The following is a 21,739-nucleotide window of genomic DNA, read 5'->3' as shown; positions in this document are numbered from 1 at the left end:
ACTCTCTGCCGCTCCATATGTCAACCCTCAGATCGGCAGACAGCAGCCTCTTCACTCTCTGCAGACCTGGACAATATCAGAAACTGGTCAAACAAGTGGAACATGTCTTTCAATCCAGACAAATCTCACACTCTCACTTTGTCTCTCCATAAAAACCGTCTAGACAACAATCCCATCTACTTTCTGAACAATCCTCTTGAAGAAGTTCTGTCACTCAAGCTTTTGGGTCTCAATATCAGCCATGATCTTTCCTGGGAAAACTACATTTCCAAGCTGGCCTCCAAAACGAGTCGCCGTCTGAGCATCCTCCGTCGTGCAAAGTCCTTTATGGGCACTTCTGAGCTCTTCACCACAAAGCTTTCATCTGCAGCTCAATGGAATACTTCTCTCCTCTGCATTAGTGCTTCTGCCTCACACCTAGCTCGGCTTCATGCTGTTGAAACAAAGCTTTCAGAATCATTGGTATCTCCCATGATGAAGCTGATTCTGAGGGCCTTTCACTCTCTCACCGCAGGCAGGTTGGTGGTCTTTCTGTCTTCTTAGCTTGATGGACACTTCACTCCTCTCCGGCCTAGATCCTCCTGCTCTGCCTGTGCTCTGTCCCCCAAATTTTCCTGCAGGACACACGAGATCTGCCAGCAACCCTCTTCTGCTGAAACTGCCAAAAGCAAGACTCGCTACTCACCTTCACTCTTTCATTCATCTTTTCTCCCACCTTTGGAACAAACTCCCTCACTCTCTTCAATCCCACTCCTCCCTCCAGGTCTTAAAAACAGCTGTACACCACCATCTCTTTTTTCACGTGACGTTGACCTTGCGAGGATTAGTTTGGCAAGTTGGGTCGTGGTTTTCGTTGAAACTTCCACTGCACGTGAAGTCGGATTGCTTCAAGGTGCATCACTTTGCAGGATGCCTTTTGTTGCAAATACAACAACACAACAACATGCATTTTAAGGCCATTTTCCCTGCTAGAGCGGGGGTTAGCCTTGCTGTCCCCATGACAATCTTCTCCATTTTGCCCTCTTTTCTGCATCTCGCCTTGTTTAACCCCCTTGTCCGCATTTCTTCTTCCACCATCTTTAGCCAATTCTTTCTTGGTCTTCCCTGTCCTCTACTTCCTTCTACATTCATTTCCATCACTCTTCTCAACCAGTCACTTTCATCCTTCCTCAACACATGACCAAACCATCTCAACCTGTTCCTCTTCACAGCATCAATCACAGGCTCTATTCCCATCATCTTTCGCATTCATTTTGTTGCAAATCAGGATTATTATTTATTTTCGGTGAAACCTCTTGCTCAATCTCATGCTGTCAATGGGAAGCAAGTCAACCAAGTCTGCAGTATTGTTGTGTTTTTTGCGTGGTTTAAAAAAAATCTTGAAGCGTCCCTGAAACAAAAAAAGGAAACGGCCACGTAATCTCGGAGTCTAGTAACTGAAACGACAAATTGAACTTGAAGTGCAAGTTAACATCCCCCATCCAAAACCTTGATCTTTTCTACCCCCGTTAAAACACCCCAAATCCACCTCTTTCAATCTCCAACTTCTTTCCTGAAATTCCTAGTTGTGTCAATTTGTTTTATACCGTGTATCCACCCCCCCCCCCTCAACCGGCCCTTTCTGTCCCACAGATCTACCGACGTCCCTGTTCTCTACTGTTGTTGTGCTTGTATGTGTTCCTCTCTCTCCCCCTCTTGTCTCCCGCTCCCTTAATTGCCCTGCGCTCGCGAAGCGAAATGCAGGGTTAAGCAATCGGGTGCGTACGTGTGCCGTGTGTCGTGTCTGCATTTTAAAAATTCATTTTCTCGGCAACCGTTGGTGCGATTGACATGAAATTTTATAGTAGGAGCGCCGCTACCTGTAGATTTTTTGCTGATAATTATGACGTCATAGCTCATGTGGTACGGACACCATCTTGGAAAAAACGTTACACCTCTATATCTCCCAAGCCACTTTATGGAAAAAATTGAAACGTGGCTCATTGTCAAGTACACCCCATGAGGAATACGATATGTTAATGATGTCATAGGAGCCTCCATTATGATGTCGTAATTCGACAAGTACAACGCTTGATCTGATCAGTAGGAAAAAAATATATTCCTCTGCAACTGTTAGTCCGATGAACACGAAGTTTTCAGAATACGAGCGGCTCCTGTAGAATTGTTATAATGGTAATTATGACGTCATTGGTCACGTGGTACAGGCGCCATCTTGGAAAATCGAAAAAAGTTGCACCTCTATCTCTGAAACCACTCCATGAAAAAAATTGAAATATGGCTCAATGTCAAGCACTTCCCTTGGGGAATAAAATATGTTAATGATGATATCATCAGTGCCATAATAATGACGTCATAATTCGGCAAATACAACGCTTGATTCGATCAGTATTAATTTTTTTTTTCTCTGCAATTCTTGGACCGGTTGACACGAAATTTTCACCATAGGAGTGCCTCTTCCTGTGGAATATTTTAATGATAATTATGACATCATAGTTCAGCGGTAAAGGCACCATCTTGCAAAAACCTAAAAACTTTGCCCCTCTATATATCCGACCCCGCTCCATGGAAATTTTTTTAAACATGGCTCATTGTCAAGTACTCCCCATGGGGAATAAGATATGTTAATGATGCTGTCATCAGTGCCTTCATTATGATGTCATAATTCGACAAGTTCAACGCTTGATTCAATAAGTAATGAATTTCTTTTTTTTTCTCAGCAACTGTTGGTCTGATGGACACGACATTTTCACCATAGGAGCGCCTCCTCCTGTAGAATATTTTAATGATAATCATGACATCATAGGACATGTGGTACAGATGCCATCTTGGGAAAAAAATGAAAAACGTTGCACCTCTATATCTCCAAAATCGCTCCATGGAAAAAATTGAAACGTGGCTCATTGTAAAGAAGTCCATATAGGGAATAGCTGTTGTCATTGGTGCCGTGATTATTACATCATAATTTGGCAGGGACGACGCTCAGTCTGATCAGTTTGAAATTTATTCAGCGTGATCTGTGCAACAATTATATTTGAGAATATAAATTTATGATGTCATCGCTCCCGTGGTCTGGCGGCCATATTGGATCAAAAAACGTTCAAAAACAGAAGAGTTGGCTCACACCAAGTTGACTGTGCAGGTTAAGTATTCTATGAATACCATCTAGTTTATTGTATGTTTTATGCGTCCGTGCCTGTTCTCGTGTGTAATGTGTTAGCTCTTACACGAGCCTTGACTCTGTATACAAAATAAAAACAATCCAAAACCATGATCTTTTCTACACCTGTTAATCCACCCCCACCTTTATCAATTTTTTTTTAATGTTCCATCTGTTCACCCCTTATGTCCTCCCTTACCCCTCATCGTTACCCGCATCACTTGCTTGTCCGTCACCGTCTACATTCTCTTTCTCCCTCCGCCCTGCCATTGGTGTTTCCCCTGTCTCCTGCTGTTTCCTTTATGTTATGTCCTGATATGTTCTGTGTCCTAATTCTTCCACGAGCCTTGACTATGTACACAAAAAAAGTATTGTGAATATCATATGTATGCAAATTAATGACGGAAACTGGGTGTTCCTTTGGTGTGTTTCTCCCCTACCTCTAATCCTCTCGGTCTCGGTACGATCCACCTGTTGTTTTTTTCACTTTAATCTACTACATTATGAAGATCGTCTTGGTATGATCTGCCTCGTGCTTTCTTAACTTTAATCTACTGCATTACGAAGATTGCCACGGTATGATCTGCCTAGTGCTTATTTAACTTTAATCCACTGCATTACGAAGATCGTTACGGTATGATCTGCTTCGTGCTTTTTAACCTTGAAGGGGAACCCAAATGCTCAGACCTCCTTGCTGCTAATCTATCCCTTGATAACCTCCAAAATAGACATGGTGTCTTTTTCTGATTTATAAATTCATTCTTCACGATTAGCCGTGATGTCACACCAGGAAGTCGACAGCCAAATCTGTACTGTCTACGCGTTACATCACAGTGCGATTTCACTCAAACAGTGAATAATTTTCGAATTTCTCCAAATATACCGGGCCGATGCATCTCTGGTGGTAGTGGTAATACAAATCCAGATGGTTTTATTCTATCACCAATGGCTGAAAGATCCGAGGGTTGCTATAAATTTGACAAGGCTCGTCAAAAAATACCCAAGTGTGGATCAGGCCTACAAAATGTTAGCTTTTGTGCTCGGAACATTTTACAGAGCACTGTTATGAAACAACAGAGATAGTTATAGATCTCCGCCACAATTAAGCGGAAGAAAAAGTTGTCACATGAAACTGTAACGCCATCTCTTCCGAGCTACCAAAATATGGACAAGGGTGATTTGAGCGGTGAATCAAACGCCTACGTTTGCCTGCTGGCAACTGATCTCAACTCGCCACTGTCTCTCCCTCCTCGTCCCCTCCACTGGGGTGGGATATCAACACGACATGGCACGAACCCCACAGTGGGACATGACACAGCACCACCACAGACACAAATGGTGTCCCGGGAAAGTATGAAATGGGCCGATCCTGCAACATGCAGGACCCTGGGTCAGTGGGTCATCGGGTCAACCTGCTTCGGTGGGACAAAGCATTAGTCACCCATTTGGTTGGTGGTGTCCAAGTTAAGTATGTCCATGCCATGTCCGTGTTCGTGCTATGCCTGTCATGCTGCATTTCTTCTGGAGTCGTATGACTGATTAATCAATTAATACGAAATCCCTGATGAACTGTCAGTTGAACAGAAAATCAAAACATACCAGTCTGCAGTGAACATGCGACTGGCGTTTTCATTTGCGCTACTAACACCGCCATCTTCACAAACACCATCTTTGTATGAATCGCTCCCATGAGACTAGAAACGATACGGCTCCACAATTCCCCCGAAAGCATTACCATCACAAATTTTGTCTCCAATAGTTTCTTCAAAATCCCACTGATCCTCCATTTCAACATACTGAGAACCTTCAGAGTTGCTTATAACGGTGCAATTGGTATCGAAATCTGAGCTCGAAATTCATTGTTCTTTGTACAGCTGCCATTTGGATCAAGGTGAGTTTGTAATGCGACGTCAATGGCGATATTGAAAACTGACACTCTAGAACTTTGACACTTTGTGAGTGGAAAAAAAAATTCCAAATTATCCCCTCTTCAAATTAGACCGTGATTAATGATGATCAATGATTTTCAGAAAATCATTTTTTGTGTTTAGGTTCTCCCTTAATCTCCCGCGTCAAGAAGATTGGCGGCATGGTATTATCAGTCTGTTGCTTTTTTTAAACTTAAATCTACTGCACCACGAACGTTGGCATGGTATTGATCTGTCTGTGGTTTTTTTTTTTACTTCAATCTACTGTGCCACGAACATTGGCACGGTATGATCTGTCTGTGGTTTTTCTTTTAACCATAATCTGCTGCGTCACGATTATCGGCATGGTAAGATGCCTGTCGGAGCACTTCTGGTGACCACTTGTGCTGCTAGTGATAGCTCTGGAAAGGACCATTTAGGGTGCATTGCACCTCCAGATTTATTACACCACCACATTGTTCATGCTCCCGCACCTGCAAGATATTTTCGTTTCTATTTCGACACACATTTATTTTCATATTTATCTATTTCGACATGCTCGACACATTTATCTATTTCGACACAATTTATATTTCGACACACATTGTATTGACTTTCTCCAGCTAGTTCTTATATAACATGCTGACACATAGCAGTCAGCCTCTTAAAGCATATCTGTATTTACTGTGACTTTGCCCTTTGACCCAATTATTAATTTGTCTTCTCCATATTCTCATAATAAGGGTTTGTTCAACATTTGATGACAAAAGCTCAAATGGTTAAAAATAAAAAATATATAAAAGTGTGCTCTGGACATAAACACGTGCACCTCTTGCATCACCGGGTACGGGCTGACAATGAAACAGCTTAATGAGAAAATATTACTCTTCTATTTTCACTGATAAATCAAAACAATAAAGATGCACACAAAAAAAAGTTAAATCTTTGTCCTGTGAGGGATTTGCTTGTGTAATGTCTGTACAAGCTTCAGACACAAATGTCCTTTGAATTTCAGCTTATCCGTTTTTGGTATTCCTAATTTTTCATAAGTGCACGTACGCAGTATATTTTATTTCACACTCGCAATATGTTTGGTGGTCTGCCCATCTCAGCCTGTGGGACATCGAGTGTGGGGCCTGTCTTCGTGTGCTTGAGGGCCATGAAGAGCTCGTTCGATGTATCCGCTTCGATAACAAGAGGATCGTGAGTGGGGCTTATGACGGGTAAGGATTGTACGTGTTTTTTTTGCTTCTGATTGATTTTTGTTCACCTAGTGAAGTGTGGCTTCATTGACCAAGTCAAGCTGTGTTGTGCTATTATGGCATCACGACCTCGTCTTCAGGGACTCGTCAATTTTTTTTAAAAAAATTTTTAAATTAAAAAGCTGTTACATTTTTTTTTTAATATACTGACATGACAAATCTTGAAGCTTTAGCTCTGGTGAACTTGCTACTTGAACCATGATTGGTACAATTTGATGACATTACTCTTCAGACCTTTAACTGGAGCATTTCCCTTCTCAGAAAAATCAAAGTGTGGGACCTGGTTGCGGCCCTGGACCCAAGGGCTCCTGCTGGCACTCTTTGTCTCCGCACCCTCGTGGTAAGTGTTGAATCGACCTGCTTTTGTACACGGAAGTGTTGCCTCGGTGTGAACTGTTGTCTTTGCAAAAACAGCAACAAGAATAAATTCCACGCAGCATGCTTTCATGCACCGGGCTTTGATTTAGGCTGCACCAAAAGTTTGATGTGAGTTTTAATCTATTTTTTTTTGCTGCTTGGGAATCCTAACATTATCGCGTTTAAAACATTTTTGGGGATGTGGAGCTTTTCCTGTGCTTCCTTTTATAATACTGTAATGGTCGCCAGATTTAGACCAGTGTCTCGATTCCAATCCTGACAAATGGTAGACTGTTGGGTGGACGTGGTCAAATATTCCACCCGATCACCAATTTGGTGATGGATTATCGTCAGAGACCATACGTCGTCGGCTGGGAAACCTGAACATATCTGTACTTCAGTTTCTGACAAACATAACCTCTAAAACGAGACTTGCCGCCTACAAATTTTTTTTGTATACAACATCGAGGTTCGTGTAAGAGCTAACATTAATGACAAAAAAAAAAAAACGGACACATAAGACAAAACAAAGGGAGCAGGAGATGAGATGGGGAAAGCGGGGGAAGCACACAAGCACACAATTACAACATTTGAGAGCAGGGACATCGGGAGATCTGTGGGAGGGAGAGGGCTTGGGGGGGAGGAGGCGTGGGGTGGGGGGGGGGGGGGGGTGGGAGAAGTAAAAAAAAACACATGGACACAGCTAGGACTTCCAGGAAAGAAGTCGGTATTTCAGAAAAGTGGATCTGGGGTGAATTAACGGGGGTAGAAAAGATCAAGGTTTTGGATTTGGGAAGATAAGATATGGTGGTGAACAGCTGTTTTAAAGACCTGGAGGGAGGAGTGGGATTGAAGAGAGTGAGGGAGTTTGTTCCAGAGGCGGGAGTAAAGAGGAATGAAAGAGTGAAGGTGAGCAGAGAGTCTTGATTTTGGCAGTTTCACCAGAAGAGGGTTGCTGGCAGATCTAGTGCGACCTGTAGGAGTATTTGGGGGACAGAGCACAGACAGAGCTGGGGGAGCTAGGCTGGAGAGGAGTCGGTAAAAGACAGAGAGTCCACCAACCTGCCTGCGGTGAGTGAGTGAAAGGCCCTCAGATTTAGCTTCATCGCGGGAGATTCCAATGATTCTGAAAGCTTTGGTTTCATCAGCGTGAAGCCGAGCTAGGTGTGAGGCAGGAGCACCAGCCCAGAGGGGAGAGCAGTATTCCATTGAGCTGTGGATGAAAGCCTTGTATGTGGTGAGAAGCTCAGGTGTGCCAAGGAAGGACTGCGCACGACGTAGAATGCCCAGTCGGCGACTGGCATTGGAGGCCAGCTTGGAAATGTGGTTTTCCCAGGAAAGATCATGGCAGATTGTGAGACCCAAGAGCTTGAGTGACAGAACTTCTTGGAGAGGATTGTTGAGAAAGTAGATGGGAGGGTTGTCCAGATGGTCTTTTCAGAGAGACATAGTAAGAGTGTGAGATTTGTCAGGATTGAAAGACATGTTCCACTTGTTTGACCAGTCTGTGATTTTGTCCAGATCTGCAGAGAGTGAGGAGGCTGCAGACTGCCGATCTGAGGGATGAGGTATGGAGCAGCAGAGAGTGGTCATCAGCAAAGAGATAGAGAAAATTTTCCAGTGAGTCGGAGAAATCATTGATGAAGACTAGAAAAAGCAGAGGGCCCAGAACACTGCCGTGGGGAACTCCAGCCTGAACAGGAAGGGGAGATGAGAGAAATCCATTCAGGGCCACACGTTGACTACAACCAGAGAGGAAGTCCGCAAGCCATGCGTGGAGATTTCCATGGATACCATAGGAGAGTTTGGTGAGCAGAGCGGGGTCCAGACCGTATCGAAGGCACGTGATATATAAAGGGAGACAGCTCTGATTTCCTGTTTGACATTGAGGACCTCCATTGATTGTTGAGACAGCAGAAGCAGCATGTCCAGAGTAGAGTGACCTGTTCTGAATCCAAATTGATGATCAGAGATCCAGCCATTGGAGAAGAGGAAGGATTTGATATCCGAAGCAATGATGGATTCCATGACTTTGCTGATAATTGGGAGCAGGCTGATTGGTCTGTCGTTGCAAGGATCTATTTTTGCACATTTTTTGTGTAAAGCGGTGATGCTGGCTGATTTCCAAGCTGATGGCAGATGACCTTGAGCGAAAGAGAGGGTGAAGAGAACAGAGAGAGTGTGTGAAAGAACGGCAGAGCAGGATTTTAGGACCCGTGGGCTGATGCCGTCTGGTCCGGTTGCAGAATCAGTCGAGCATTGACAGAAGCTTCACCACCTTGTCAGGAGAGAAGGACACAGAGTCCAGGAGGAGATGGGTATGGTGGGTACAGAGAGAGATGGGTTTGGGACACAAGATTTTGAGGCAATCACAAAGTTGAGGCATTCAGCTTTTTTACGTGCGGAGTCAGCTGTGTTGCCATTTGAGGTAAGGGAGGGGATGGAAGGGGAACAAACACCAGAAACAGATTTGACCAGACGCCACCAGGATTTGGAGGAGGGAGACAGGTTTGAGAGTTCATTCTTGAGACACACACAACACACAACATGCATTTTAAGGCCATTTTCCCTGCTAGAGCGGGGCTTAGCTTTGAGAGAAGTCTTGAGAGAAGTCTTCTCGCAGGCAGTCTTGAGAGAAGAGAGATATTATTTCCTGGCTCTCCTGAGGGTAGACACACACTTGTTCCGGGCTTTGTGAAAGGAAATGAGATTGCCTTCCGTTGGATTTGCTTTCCAGGAGGCGAAGGCAAGTTGTTTCTGGGCAACAGCCTCACCACAAGATTCCATGTACCATGGACAGGAGGAACGGTAGGACAACTGAAGACGAGATGGGATAAATCTGTGCATGAGAGCAGTTCACTTTTGAAGAATTCCCAGGATGAGTTTATGTCAGAGGCAGTGGAGATGGGAGACCAGTCCAGATGATTTATGGCTGCTTGGAGACCGTGTCAGTCGGCCTGAGTGAAATGCCAGACTCGTCCATGCTGAGGAGGCTCTCTGAGATTTCTTTGTTCAATTTCCTTGTTTAATTAGGATTTGGGTCTGTTCAAACCCCAGAGAACATACTGCGACTTTGCAACCTCTTAACGAGGGGTTCATGCCAAGTGCCCAACAGCCACGGCTTTAACTCGTGCCACGGTTATAATTCCGAAATCACAAACCACGCACTCGGCCAACTCCTGTGGTGGTAAACAGGTTTAATAAATAAGGTAATGAAAGATAGGGAGAACAAGAGAAGGCACACGCAGCATGACAATTGTTATTCACGATATACAAATCGCACTCTCCCACGATGTCAAAACGACTTGGGAGTTATCTTGAACAATCACGCTGCAAGGATTTAGATGTCTGTGTGGGGTCGGTGCTGGTGGCTCTAAGGGGACGCTAGGTGGCAGAAGTTTTGGTGGGAAGAGACTTGTCTTGCAGCGTCGTGAAAGGGCTCCGTAGCCTCCCGGTACGCGCGCGCTTGGCCGGCTCTGAGTCCTGTCTCTGCTTGTCTGCTGCATCCAGTCATTGGACTCCACAGGACTTCTCTCACCCGACCAGCTCTTTTTGATGCCCACCCTACTTGGAGCTCCTAGCCTTCTAAACTGTGCTTGGTACAGACTTGGAACCAACCCCCTGACTGTTCATCTAAATTGCCTGTTCTGTCCCCACCCCTCGGCTTTTCTTACCTCATGACCTGATTCGTTATCCGTCCAGCCTTTCCGATCCTCTGGCCATGCCCGTGGTTGCTAGAAGTTTCAGCGGTTAAGAACACGATACAGTCCTTACCTTGGTGCATGGTCACAAGATGTTATTTTGCCGCCCTCCGAGTGGGATTCACTGGTTGAAATATTAGTTCGCTTTAAAGAAAACGCAGACAGATTACGTATTGAACAATTTAAAGGATTAATGAGGGAGAAAGGCGATGAAGTTTGTAGACACAGTCCAGCGGGGAAGCTGATCACAGTTATCATCTTCCAAAACAAAGTTGGACATGTGTGCTATCGTTTTCACACACTTGTGCTAACATGTGTATTAATGGTATGACTAATCCGTTTTACATCGTTCCCACAATACCATTTTTAAAAGCATGGTTACATACCAGTCCATCATACTGTAGGGGTTACCCAATTGGGACATAATCCACAGGCATGGGACCAGTGGGGCTATTGATTGTATGGGCGTGACGTGCGCTCGGTTGCTGGAGCCACGCCCCCTAAAGAGTGAGTTGCGTTATAAAAGATGCGTGAGTTACGGTGTGTGTTAGTTCTGTTAGAATAAAGGAGCTTTGAACAGCTGAGAAGTGTCTCGTCCTCTCGTCATCCGCAACTCCTACATTGGTGACCCCGTCTTGCTCTCGACGTTTTCGGAGCTTCAAACGAATATGGCGACAAGCGCAGTTTCGATTAAACTGCCGGAGTTTTGGGAACGACAAGCAGCCGTCTGGTTCGCACAAGCTGAGGCTCAATTCGCCATTCGGAGCATTTCTGCTGACGACATGAAGTATTATTATGTCGTGTCTGCGCTCAGCTGCTCCACTGCGACCAGAGTGGTGAGCCTTCTTCAGGATCTTCCGAAGGACCGCAAGTACGAGACGCTAAAGGCGCTGCTGCTTGTAACCTTCGAGCGCACTGAAGCCGAGCGCGCCCGCGAACTACTTTCTCTACCCGGGCTGGGCGACTCCAAGCCGTCGGAGCTTATGGACCACATGTTGTCTCCACTGGGCAGCCACCGACAATGTTTCCTCTTCAAAGAACTGTTCCTGCAACAGCTGCCAGGTCAGGTACAGATGGCCCTGGCCAACTCGTCTGTTAAGGATTTCCGCGCCCTGGCCAGGGAAGCAGACAAGTTTTTCTCCACTAGCCAGCAATGCAGTGCAGCCGCATGGGACCCCGGCCCGGTCGAGCCTGCGCCGCTGGCGGACACCGTCGCAGCTGCCATTACGGCCCAGCAGCGGAAGGCCCCAGGCTTGTGCTTTTACCACGCCAGGTTTGGTTCCACGGCCAAAGCATGCCGGCCACCCTGCAGTTTCAGCGAGTCGGGAAACGGGATGGCCGGCACTCGTTAACTGCCATGAGTGTCGGCCGTTCGGGCAGTTTGTTGTTCATTTCGGAAACCGATTCCGGACGTCGTTTCCTCTGCGACACAGGGGCCCAGGAGCGTTCTACCTGCGTCGGCGTTGGACCGGGAGTCACGGCCCCGCCCTGGAAGCCGCCAACGGCAGTGCTATTCAGACTTTTGGCAAACGGACCGTGGCACTGTGCTTGGGCGGGCAGCAGTTTAAATGGGATTTTGTCACGGCGAGGGTGTCCACCCCCTTGCTGGGCGCTGATTTCCTCTGCGCCAACGGCCTATTGGTGGATGTTAAAAATCGGCGGATCATTAATGCAGAGACATTCAGTTCTCTTCCATGCTCGCTGAGCGGGTCCGCCTCGACGAGGCTCGCGTGCATGCTCTCGACCTCTGATGAGTTCGCCCGCCTCCTCACCGAGTTCCCGGCCCTTACACGGCCCACCTTTTCGGCCGTTGCCGTCAGGCACGGGGTGGAGCATCACATTCCGACCACCGGCCCGCCTGTCTACGCCCGGGCTCGACGCCTCGACGCAGGGAAACTCACTATCGCAAAGGCGGAGTTCGACACGTTGGAGCGTCTCGGCATCGTGCGACGGTCCGACAGCCCGTGGGCCTCGCCTCTCCACATTGCGCAGAAGCCGGGTGGCGGTTGGCGCCCGTGCGGGGATTATCGCCGCCTTAACGATGCCACTACCCCTGACCGCTACCCAATCCCGCACATCCAGGATTTTTCCACCCGCTTGGCCGGTAAAGTTGTTTTTTTTCTAAGGTGGACCTCGTTCGTGGTTACTACCAGGTCCCCGTCCGGCCGCAAGACGTTCCTAAGACCGCGGTGATTACACCGTTCGGGCTTTTCGAATTCCTACGTATGCCTTTTGGGCTCAAGAATGTGGCCCAGGCTTTCCAGCGCCTGATGGACAGCGTGTTGCGGGATTTGCCGCTTCTGTTCGTCTACCTGGACGATATCCTCATCGCCAGCGCTTCCAGGACGGAGCATATGCTTCACCTCCGAGCGCTCTTTGAACGCCTCAGTCAGCACGGCCTTATCATTAACCCGGCCAAGTGCTTGTTCGGGGTGGCTTCAATTGACTTTCTCGGCCACCGCATGAGGAAGGAGGGGGCCGTCCCACTGCCGTCTAAAGTGGAGGCCGTAAAAGGTTTTCCACGCCCCTCACCGTCAAGGCCCTGTAGGAGTTTTTGGGCATGGTGAACTTTTACCATCGTTTCGTGCCCTGTGCGGCCCAGCTCATGCGGCCCCTTTATGAGGCCCTCAAGGGCAAGCCTACCAAACGTGCCATTGACTGGACCGAGGAGATGCCCACAGCTTTCACGGATGCTAAACTGGCCCTCACCAGCGCAACCATGCTGGCGCATCCGTCGCCCGATGCACCGATTGCTCTCACCACGGACGCTTCGGACTACGCGGTTGGTGCTGTGCACGAGCAGTGGGTCAACGGGGCCTGGCAGCCGCTTGCTTTTTTTAGCTGGCAGCTCCGCCCTAACGAAGGAAAGTACAGTACCTTCGATCGTGAACTCCTAGGCCTCTACCTAGCTGTCCGACACTTCCGTTACCTGTTGGAAGCCTGTCCATTCACGACGTTTGTGGACCACAAGCCCCTGGTTTTTGCTATGGCCAAGGTCTCGGAGCCGTGGTCTGCCCGTCGACAACGCCAGCTCTCCTTCATTTCCGAGTTCACGACGGACATCCAACATGTTGCTGGGAAAGATAATACGGTCGCCGATTGTCTCTCCCGGTCCATAGGCGGCGCGGTCCACCTTGGCATTGACTACGCCCGCATGGCGGCCGATCAGATCGCCGACCCAGAGGTCCAGGCCTGCAGGGCGGCGGTCACGGGGCTTCGACTGTCTGACGTGCCGTTCAAGGACACGGGCACCACGCTACTGTGCGACGTTTCCTTGGGTCAGCCTCGCCCCGTCGTACCCACCAGCTGGAGACGGCTGGTGTTCGATGCCATCCACGGTCTTTCTCACTCGGGCAGGAAGGCGTCGCAAAAGTTGGTGGCGGCGAAGTTCGTTTGGCACGGGCTCAGGAAGGATGTGCGCGACTGGGCCAACACCTGCGTCGAGTGTCAACGCTCGAAGGTGCATCGCCCCGAGCGACGGTTTGACCAGGTTAACGTGGCCCTGGTGCCTTACGACGGGCCTTTCCGCATTCCGGAGACCGTGGACAAGTCCTTCGTGGTCGACATCGGCGGCAAACTGGACCACCTTTCGGTGGACCGCCTCAAGGCGGCTCACTTTGACCTAGACCAGCCCCCTCGTTTGGCTCAACCCCCGAATACGGACATTGCCCGTGCGAGTGAATTCTGGGGGGGGGGGGGGGGGGGGGGGCGGCAGGCATATGTAGGGGTTACCCCATTGGGACATAATCCACAGGCACGGGACCAGTGGGGCTATTGATTATATGGGCGTGGCGTGCGCTCGGTTGTTGGAGCCACGCCCCCTAAAGAGTGAGTTGCGTTATAAAAGATGCGTGAGTTACGGTATGTGTTAGTTCTGTTGGAATGAAGGAGCTTTGAACAGCTGAGAAGTGTCTCGTCCTCTCGTCATCCGCAACTCCTACAATACTACAATTTGAAGTGTCATTTTGTTTTTGTTTGACTTGTTTCCTCTCCTGAACAACTGGACGGAATAAGTTGAAAACCAGTGGATGTACTCGTGGGGATGCACCTAAAATTATTAAGCAGTTACAAAAACAACTTTGGACTCCTGAGGGTTTAGGTTTTGGTGAGGAGCCCAATTCTACATTAATGTGTGTCATATAGCGTCACTCATGGTGTTATGGGATACACATTTATGTACATAACAAGTGGGAGGTGATGTTGCAAATCGAATTAAAATATGCCAATTCTGGGGTAGAATGACCCATCGGTACTATTAGGGGTGGGAGGAGGGGGAGGGGTGATGGATGCTGGGTGGTACATTAACCTGTTGGTACAAAGAAAAGAGATAGGTTCTTCACGAGTTTAATGAACAGATATGCACAATGGTTGATCACATTATCCAGATCCAAGTTATTGACATGAATAGATCATGTATAAATTTTTGTTTTTCAAAAGTACACTCATTAATCAAATTTTCACATCAGGTTATGATCAGGCCTCATTAAAAAAATTGGGAGAGGTTAAACCCACAAAAACCTCTTTGCCTTCACCTTAGCGTGCAAGGCCCTTGAGACTATAACTGAAAAGTGCCATTTGAGTTCGCCTCATGCAAGTTATATTTTAAGACTAGGAAGAAAGAGACAGATTACGTCATCCCCGTCCTGTCATCCCCCAGGACACATGACTTTTTTTTCCTTCAGGTTCTTGCACACATTTTCATCTTGCCCACAAATGCATAAAATTAGCATACTGCACAACTAATTAGGCAATAATTAGACAGATTACCATGAAAAAAAGAATTTTACCATCACATTTATAACGTGATCATCTATGCGTGTGCAAATAATTTGCAGGTTCATCGGAACATTGACGGCTAAGATATGAGGGGGGCGTGGGGGGTAGGGATGGGAGCTACAAACCCCCCCCCCCTCCCCCGAGTCACGGAAAGCTCAAAATCACCCAGTTCAGTTCGGGTTAATCCCCCCAGGAGCCTTGTCAGTGTCCTACATGTATTTGACGTGCCTTTACCTTTTAATCCTTATGCCTTATGCAGGCTCTCTGAAACGGTGCACAATCAAATTAGCAACACACAACTTTCGCAATGCCCGCAGGAATGCTAACGGGGCTTTTTGCGCTTGCACGGTGTGTTTGCAGTGACTCAATTCGGCTCGTCCAGGCACTTTTAACCTGCCGGTGCTAGCATGAAAACTGCAAGTCCAATTCTATTTTTAACATAATTTTCAGCATTTTACTAAAAGAGTGGCAATTCCAAGATGGTTAACCATAATTGTTCTTGGATGCAAATAGGACTCACGGAAATAGAAACATGAAAAATATCCGTGGATGAGACTGACAGGCGTTGATTGCCTATCATTACCTTTTGAAACAAGTTGCGTCCACAGTGAATATATAACATGCATGGGATTGCACGCACACACACACTTCTACTTTCAGCAATAGATGTAAAAATCTCGCATAATTTCCTTTGTAGCCACAGAACCAAACGAGCAATGGAGACGGAAGCCTCTCCTCAGTGAAAGACACATGAAAGCCCGTTTGGAGTTTGCAAAAAAGCACCTGAAGGAGACTCGGACTGTGAGAAACAAGATTCTGTAGTCTGATGAAACCAAGATTGAACTGTTTGGCTTCCGTCTGGCCACTCTGCCATAAAGCCCAGATCGGTGGAGTGTTGCAGTGATGGTTGTCCTTCTGGAAGTTTCTCCCTTCTCCACACAGGATCTCTCGAGCTCAGCCAGAGTGACCATGGGGTTCTTGGTCACCTCTATTACCAAGGCCCTTCTCCCCCGATTGCTCACGTTGGCCGGGCAGCCAGCTCTAGGAAGAGTCCCGGTTGTTCCAAACTTCTTCCATTTAAGAATTGTGGAGGCCACTGTGCTCTTGGGAACCTTCAATGCAGCAGAAATTTTTTTGTAGGCTTCCCCAGACCTGTGCCTCGACACAATCCTGTCTCTGAGCTCTGCAGGCAGTTCCTTCGACCTCATGGCTTGGTTTTTGCTCTGATATGCATTGTCAGCTGTGAGACCTTATATAGACAGGTGTGTGCCTTTCCAAATCATGTCCAATCAATTGAATTTACCACAGGTGGACTCCGATCAAGGTGAAGAAACGTCTCAAAGATGATCAAGAGAAATGGGAGGCACCTGAGCTAAATTTCAAGTGTCATAGCAAAGGGTCTGAATACTTATGTCAGTGATATTTCAGTTTTTTCTTTTTAATAAATTTGCAAAACTTTCTAAAATTTTGTTTTCTCTGTCATTATGGGGTATTGAGTGTAGATTGATGAGGGAAAAAATGAATTTAAACGATTTCAGCATAAGGCTGCAACATAACAAAATGTGAAAAAAGTGAAGGGGTCTGAATACTTTCTGAATGCACTGTATAACAGCCATCACAGCTCCCATAGTTCCCACCCCACCCCTCCCAACATGATTAATAGGACATATCATTTCAACCTTACCATGTGCATTCACAAGGCCCAGATATGTCCTTCCCATCGGTGTTCAGAAATACCTAATTCAGATGCACAAGCTTTTTCTATTTTCCAATCACGAAGATGTCCTTTGCCAAAGAGATGGTTGCCGTTACTTTATCATGATGCACAGCATCGTTTTTCCAATTGCGGACTTCCATTAAATAAATTGCCAAGCCTGCTATGTTCACAGGAGGCACTCCCACAGGTTTCAAAAGTGAATTCAATGGCAGAGATCCATTGGGAGCTTGTGCAACACCCTGGGGCCCTGCACTGGCTGAAATGGTCAGGAGTTTGCAGGGCAAACAGTTGCCTGTTCGATGATCTGAGAAAATTCTCCAAGCATTTCGTTGTGCAGAGGCACAGCCCTTTCTCTCGGGCACTTTTGCGAGTATTTTCGGCTTTCCTTAGAAGTTTTGTGAGCCATTTTAGGTAACAATCCTACACTCCTCCCTCTTCAAGAGAACTGCCCGGGGCTATACAATAACAACACTGTACACTACCTACCCAGGAACCTTGTCTCCTCTTACCAATGACCATGCCAGTACCACTCTCAATCAGGAAAAGACTGGCTTGTTACTTTCAAGCAAAAAGACCCACTTGTTTGTCTAGTTCAAGATGACCTTGTTTTCCAACCCTGTTTATGGATTCTTCACCTTTGCAGGAACTTCCTGTTGTCCATCTGCTTGGATTAGATGTCAGCTCAAACCTCAGCTGGGAAAAGTACATCCCTGGTATCGCTAAAAGAGCCTCCCAGTGCCTTGGCTGATTATTTCGTGCTCAGCGATACCTTTCTTGAGCTGCTATGTTTCATCTCGACAAGTCCTGTCATGCCATATTTATGCTCGTGCTCTGGCCTGTCACGTATCTCTTCTTGACAGAATACAGCAATGTGCTGCCATTCTGGTGGGACAGGAGTTGGCATCATCCGTGGAACCTTTCTCAGTCCACCGCTCTGTTGCTTCCTTGAGCCTCTCCACAGATATTACCACGGAATGTCCTCTGAGGGTCTATCACAGGTTGTTCCACCTGAGCATACTTTGTCGCTCTACAGGTTTGGCAGTTTCTTCCCATCCCCATGCACTATATCTGTCCTCAGAAGTAAGACTATGAGGTATTTCTCTAGTCCCCCCCCCCCCCCCTATATATATATATATATATATATATATATATATATATATATATATATATATATATATATATATATATATATATTTATATATGTATATATATATATATATATATATATATTTATTTATTTACATATATATTTATATTTATTTATATATATATTTATATTTATTTATATATATATATTTATATTTATTTATATATATATTTATATTTATTTATATATATATTTATATATATATTTATATATATATTTATATATATATTTATATATATATATTTATATATATATTTATATTTATATATATATTTATATATATATATATTTATATATATATTTATATATATATTTATATTTATTGTTACGGACACGACTTAAGATGTTGCTTGACCGAGCGGAATGGCCGCCGTGTTCGCACAGTTTACCCGATTCTTCCCCAACTCACCCGAATCCACTCGAACGTTGACCAAATCGCGCTATGCTAAATCAATGAAGGAAAGGACACAACGGCTGGGATTAATGCAACGACACAAGGGGTACAGTTCTCAAGACCTCCGGAGGAGGCTATAATTGGTGATGCAGAAACGGGTAGATTACACGGTAAGAGGTAAAGCACAGAAAAGATGGGCACTTAGACACAGTCTTATCTTATCCCCGACAGACCACAGACAAACGGGACAAGACTGACTTACACAGGGATTGATGGCAAGGAAGGACAGGCAGTCGATAGCACAAGGTGCACCTTGGCTCAGGGGCAGAATCAACACGGTCCGGTCCAGAGATGCGGGGAGGTATTTCAGCGCTCGGAGGTGGCGTCTTCTCTCTCCAAGCTGAGGGCGCATCTGACGTCACCTCCCTCTTCCTGCGCATGCTCAGCGGGGAGTGACACGCCCTCGGCTCGTTAGCTCCGCCCCAGATGGAATCGGTCCGCCGCTTCTATTGGGTGCGGGGGGTTACCGGGCTCCGCCCTTGACGAGGAGCTGACAGCGAGCCCCTGCGTGGTAACCCCGTCAGAGCACATGTTCAATGGCGGCTAACCAAGCCGGAGTGAGGACGCACACTCCCCGCGCCGCCGCCGCTGTTGTTGTTGTTGTTGTACCATGAGGAAGAGCTGCGGGGAGGTATTGGGAGGTCCTAAACTTTCTAACGGTGCCATACAATCACATTCTGGTGCAACGAAGAGTCAGAATTAATGGAAACGAGTCCTTAACTGACATAGACTAAGAATAACTAGCAAGATGTCCTATAGTTGTCTACGTGAGATGCGGTGGACCTGGATGCGACATTTAATGGGGGAAATAGGGGAAGGTCGGGTCTACAGAGTGTTGTTTACAGACAATGGGACTAGGGAATGGGGGATTGGGGATAGTTGGGAAGTATTGGGGAAATAGGGGAATATTTACAAGCGGATATGGATGGATCCAAATCCCATATCCGCAACATTGCACCCTTCTCTACCTCGGGGCGTCCCGACCCGATAAATTTTTACCTACGTTAGTGTGGCACTCAGATGTAGTTCCCTCTACTATTAACTCAACCCTGAGTGCGACAGTTTTACAGATGTTCACAAATGAGTAAATATGTCCCCCTGCGACGTTGCACCCTTCTCCTCACAGAAACACACCCACAGGATAACCGAATCGCGGAAAGAATCCTCAAACTAAACATACAGCCGGTAGGGAGCATCATTTATACAAGACTACACTGATATTTACACTACGATCCAGGACCTGTTTTTGGAGGAACACATGCAGATGTTATGCATAGAGAGAGAGCACGCATGCCAGCATTGATACACCAACCCACGAGTGCCCTGTGGCCCTACGGCCTTTAATAATGTGCAGAGCACCCCGTCCAAGCACCAAAAGCACCACCCCATACATACAGTCAGCACCATCCGGTGCACCAATAAAGTGTTCAATAATCACCGGTGGTGTCGCAGCCGGCCGATGTTCTGCCGCTGGTCTTGCCTTCATGTGGTGTACTTGGCCTTCTGGCTTCTTTAGGAATAAAGAAAGGCGCCAACCGCGTCCATTTCTAAATTGTGGCCGTCAGGGGGGCCAACTAAAAGCGGTTCACCTGTATGGCATAGGTGCCACGTTGACCCAGAGGTCCATCAACGGGTGGTGCTTGCCCGCAAAAGAACTGCGGTCCATTGTGGGCGGCCACAAAAATTGCGGTCCATATGGTGTATCGATCCCGGCAGCAAGCAGCGAAAGTACAGGCCCACAACTGCAGAGCCAGCACCTCTCTCTCCTCTCTCTCTGCGCCAAAGCCAGATCCTCGGAGGTGGGAGACAAAAATAAGACAAGTGAGTAAGGTGGTAAGGGCGCAAAAGTGCACGCAATATTAGGTAATGCACACTAGGGGCACATGGGAACCAGGTGAGACAGGTACGTTCCTACCGTACGCCCCCCCCCCCCCACCAGGTAACCTACATTGCCCCTCCCTTACCCCTTACTGTATCCACAAAACACAACACTACCCATAAACATCTACTTTACACATCAAACAAACGTCCCTACTGTCTTCCCCGTTCCTCCCATAAACCAAATTCGTCTTCTCTCCCTCCTAACCAATCAAATTTGCCATTTCCAACTCTCATCAAAATTTGCCATCACTAATTCATCATCAGTCCCTCCTAGGGAGGGAGAGATGGAATCACCCCAATGTCTCATCCACGTGGTGATGCGTCTCACTAATCCACACAGCAATTCTCACTTCCTGCAACACAAAACAAAGAAAACGCAGGTGTGGAGTCATCATCACCACCTCAGGTAAGTGGCTGCGTATGGTGCGACAGGTTCATCAATCCTAACTATTTCCTAAATGACTTTAACAACTTTACATTACCCGGGGTCTTTCCCTGCCAATCCATTGGCCAACTTACACTATGGGTTCTAAAAACCAATTCCCATTGACCAAACTGTGGTGCTTCTCAATTTGGGGTCTCACTCCCCCGATTCATCTCCCGGTGCCCTCGCACAATTTCTGGGCTGTGACGTGTAGCTCTCCCAGCAGATCTACCCACCTGCACACCTCCACCACTGTAGTTGCCACCCGAGCTTACCTGCTCCTCACCCTAACCTAACTAACTGGGGAAGGCCCTCTCGCACTCTCACCCCCTCAGTGCCCTCTCTGGCACGGGCTGCCCGATCCACACCCGGGATCCTCAGGCACCCACTGACACTAACGGCTCCCAGAGCCCACCTGCGGCCTCACCTGGCCGACATCCTCACAGTGGTGGAGTGCCCAAACCAACTACACACACTAACAGGCTACACGCCCAGCCATTTCCACAACACTAATGCACCCATCCACAATACCATTCTGCAACCGCACCACAAATGCCAATATCCAACCACAATTTACCTATACCTTCTAACTATTCTTTAAACTACCCTCCCCGGTGTAGAATAATAATTTTAACTACTGTTCTACTTCAGAAACTTCAGAAACTCGTTTTAGCAAAATCAATGTTTTATTCACTTCTGAGAATTTGTTGTATACTAAGCCGAGATCTTTAATGAGTCCTTGTTCCAGAGTTTGTTGAAGCTCGTTTGGTCGGTCTTTTGAAGCTCGTTCAGTAGGTCTTCTGAAGCTCGTTCAGTTGTTGACAATCTCCAGTTGGTTGATCAGTTTCAACTGGTCTTCAGTTTTCACTCCTCTTCAGTTCACTGTCCCAGTCCACTCTTTTTTTCTCTCCTCGCAACTTTCTCCTGGTTTTAAAGCCCCAAACTCCTTTGATGTT

The 21,739-nt window shown here is 46.9% G+C and overlaps 1 protein-coding gene across 2 annotated transcripts in view; it reads left to right on the top strand.

The window, feature by feature from the left end:
* LOC137434151 (F-box/WD repeat-containing protein 1A) overlaps positions 1–21,739 on the top strand; it is a 164,882-nt gene that overhangs the window by 96,758 nt on the left and 46,385 nt on the right. For both annotated transcript variants that reach the window (XM_068126870.2, XM_068126871.2), the window contains exons 11-12: positions 6,177–6,287; positions 6,588–6,666. In XM_068126870.2, the coding sequence (XP_067982971.1) occupies positions 6,177–6,287; positions 6,588–6,666 (190 nt within the window). The remainder of the gene's footprint in view (positions 1–6,176; positions 6,288–6,587; positions 6,667–21,739) is intronic.

Source organism: Myxine glutinosa, chromosome 2 (assembly GCF_964187855.1).
Source record: "Myxine glutinosa chromosome 2, kmMyxGlut1.1, whole genome shotgun sequence".
NCBI lineage: Eukaryota > Metazoa > Chordata > Myxini > Myxiniformes > Myxinidae > Myxine > Myxine glutinosa.
This window is presented reverse-complemented; position numbering and strand designations above follow the sequence as displayed.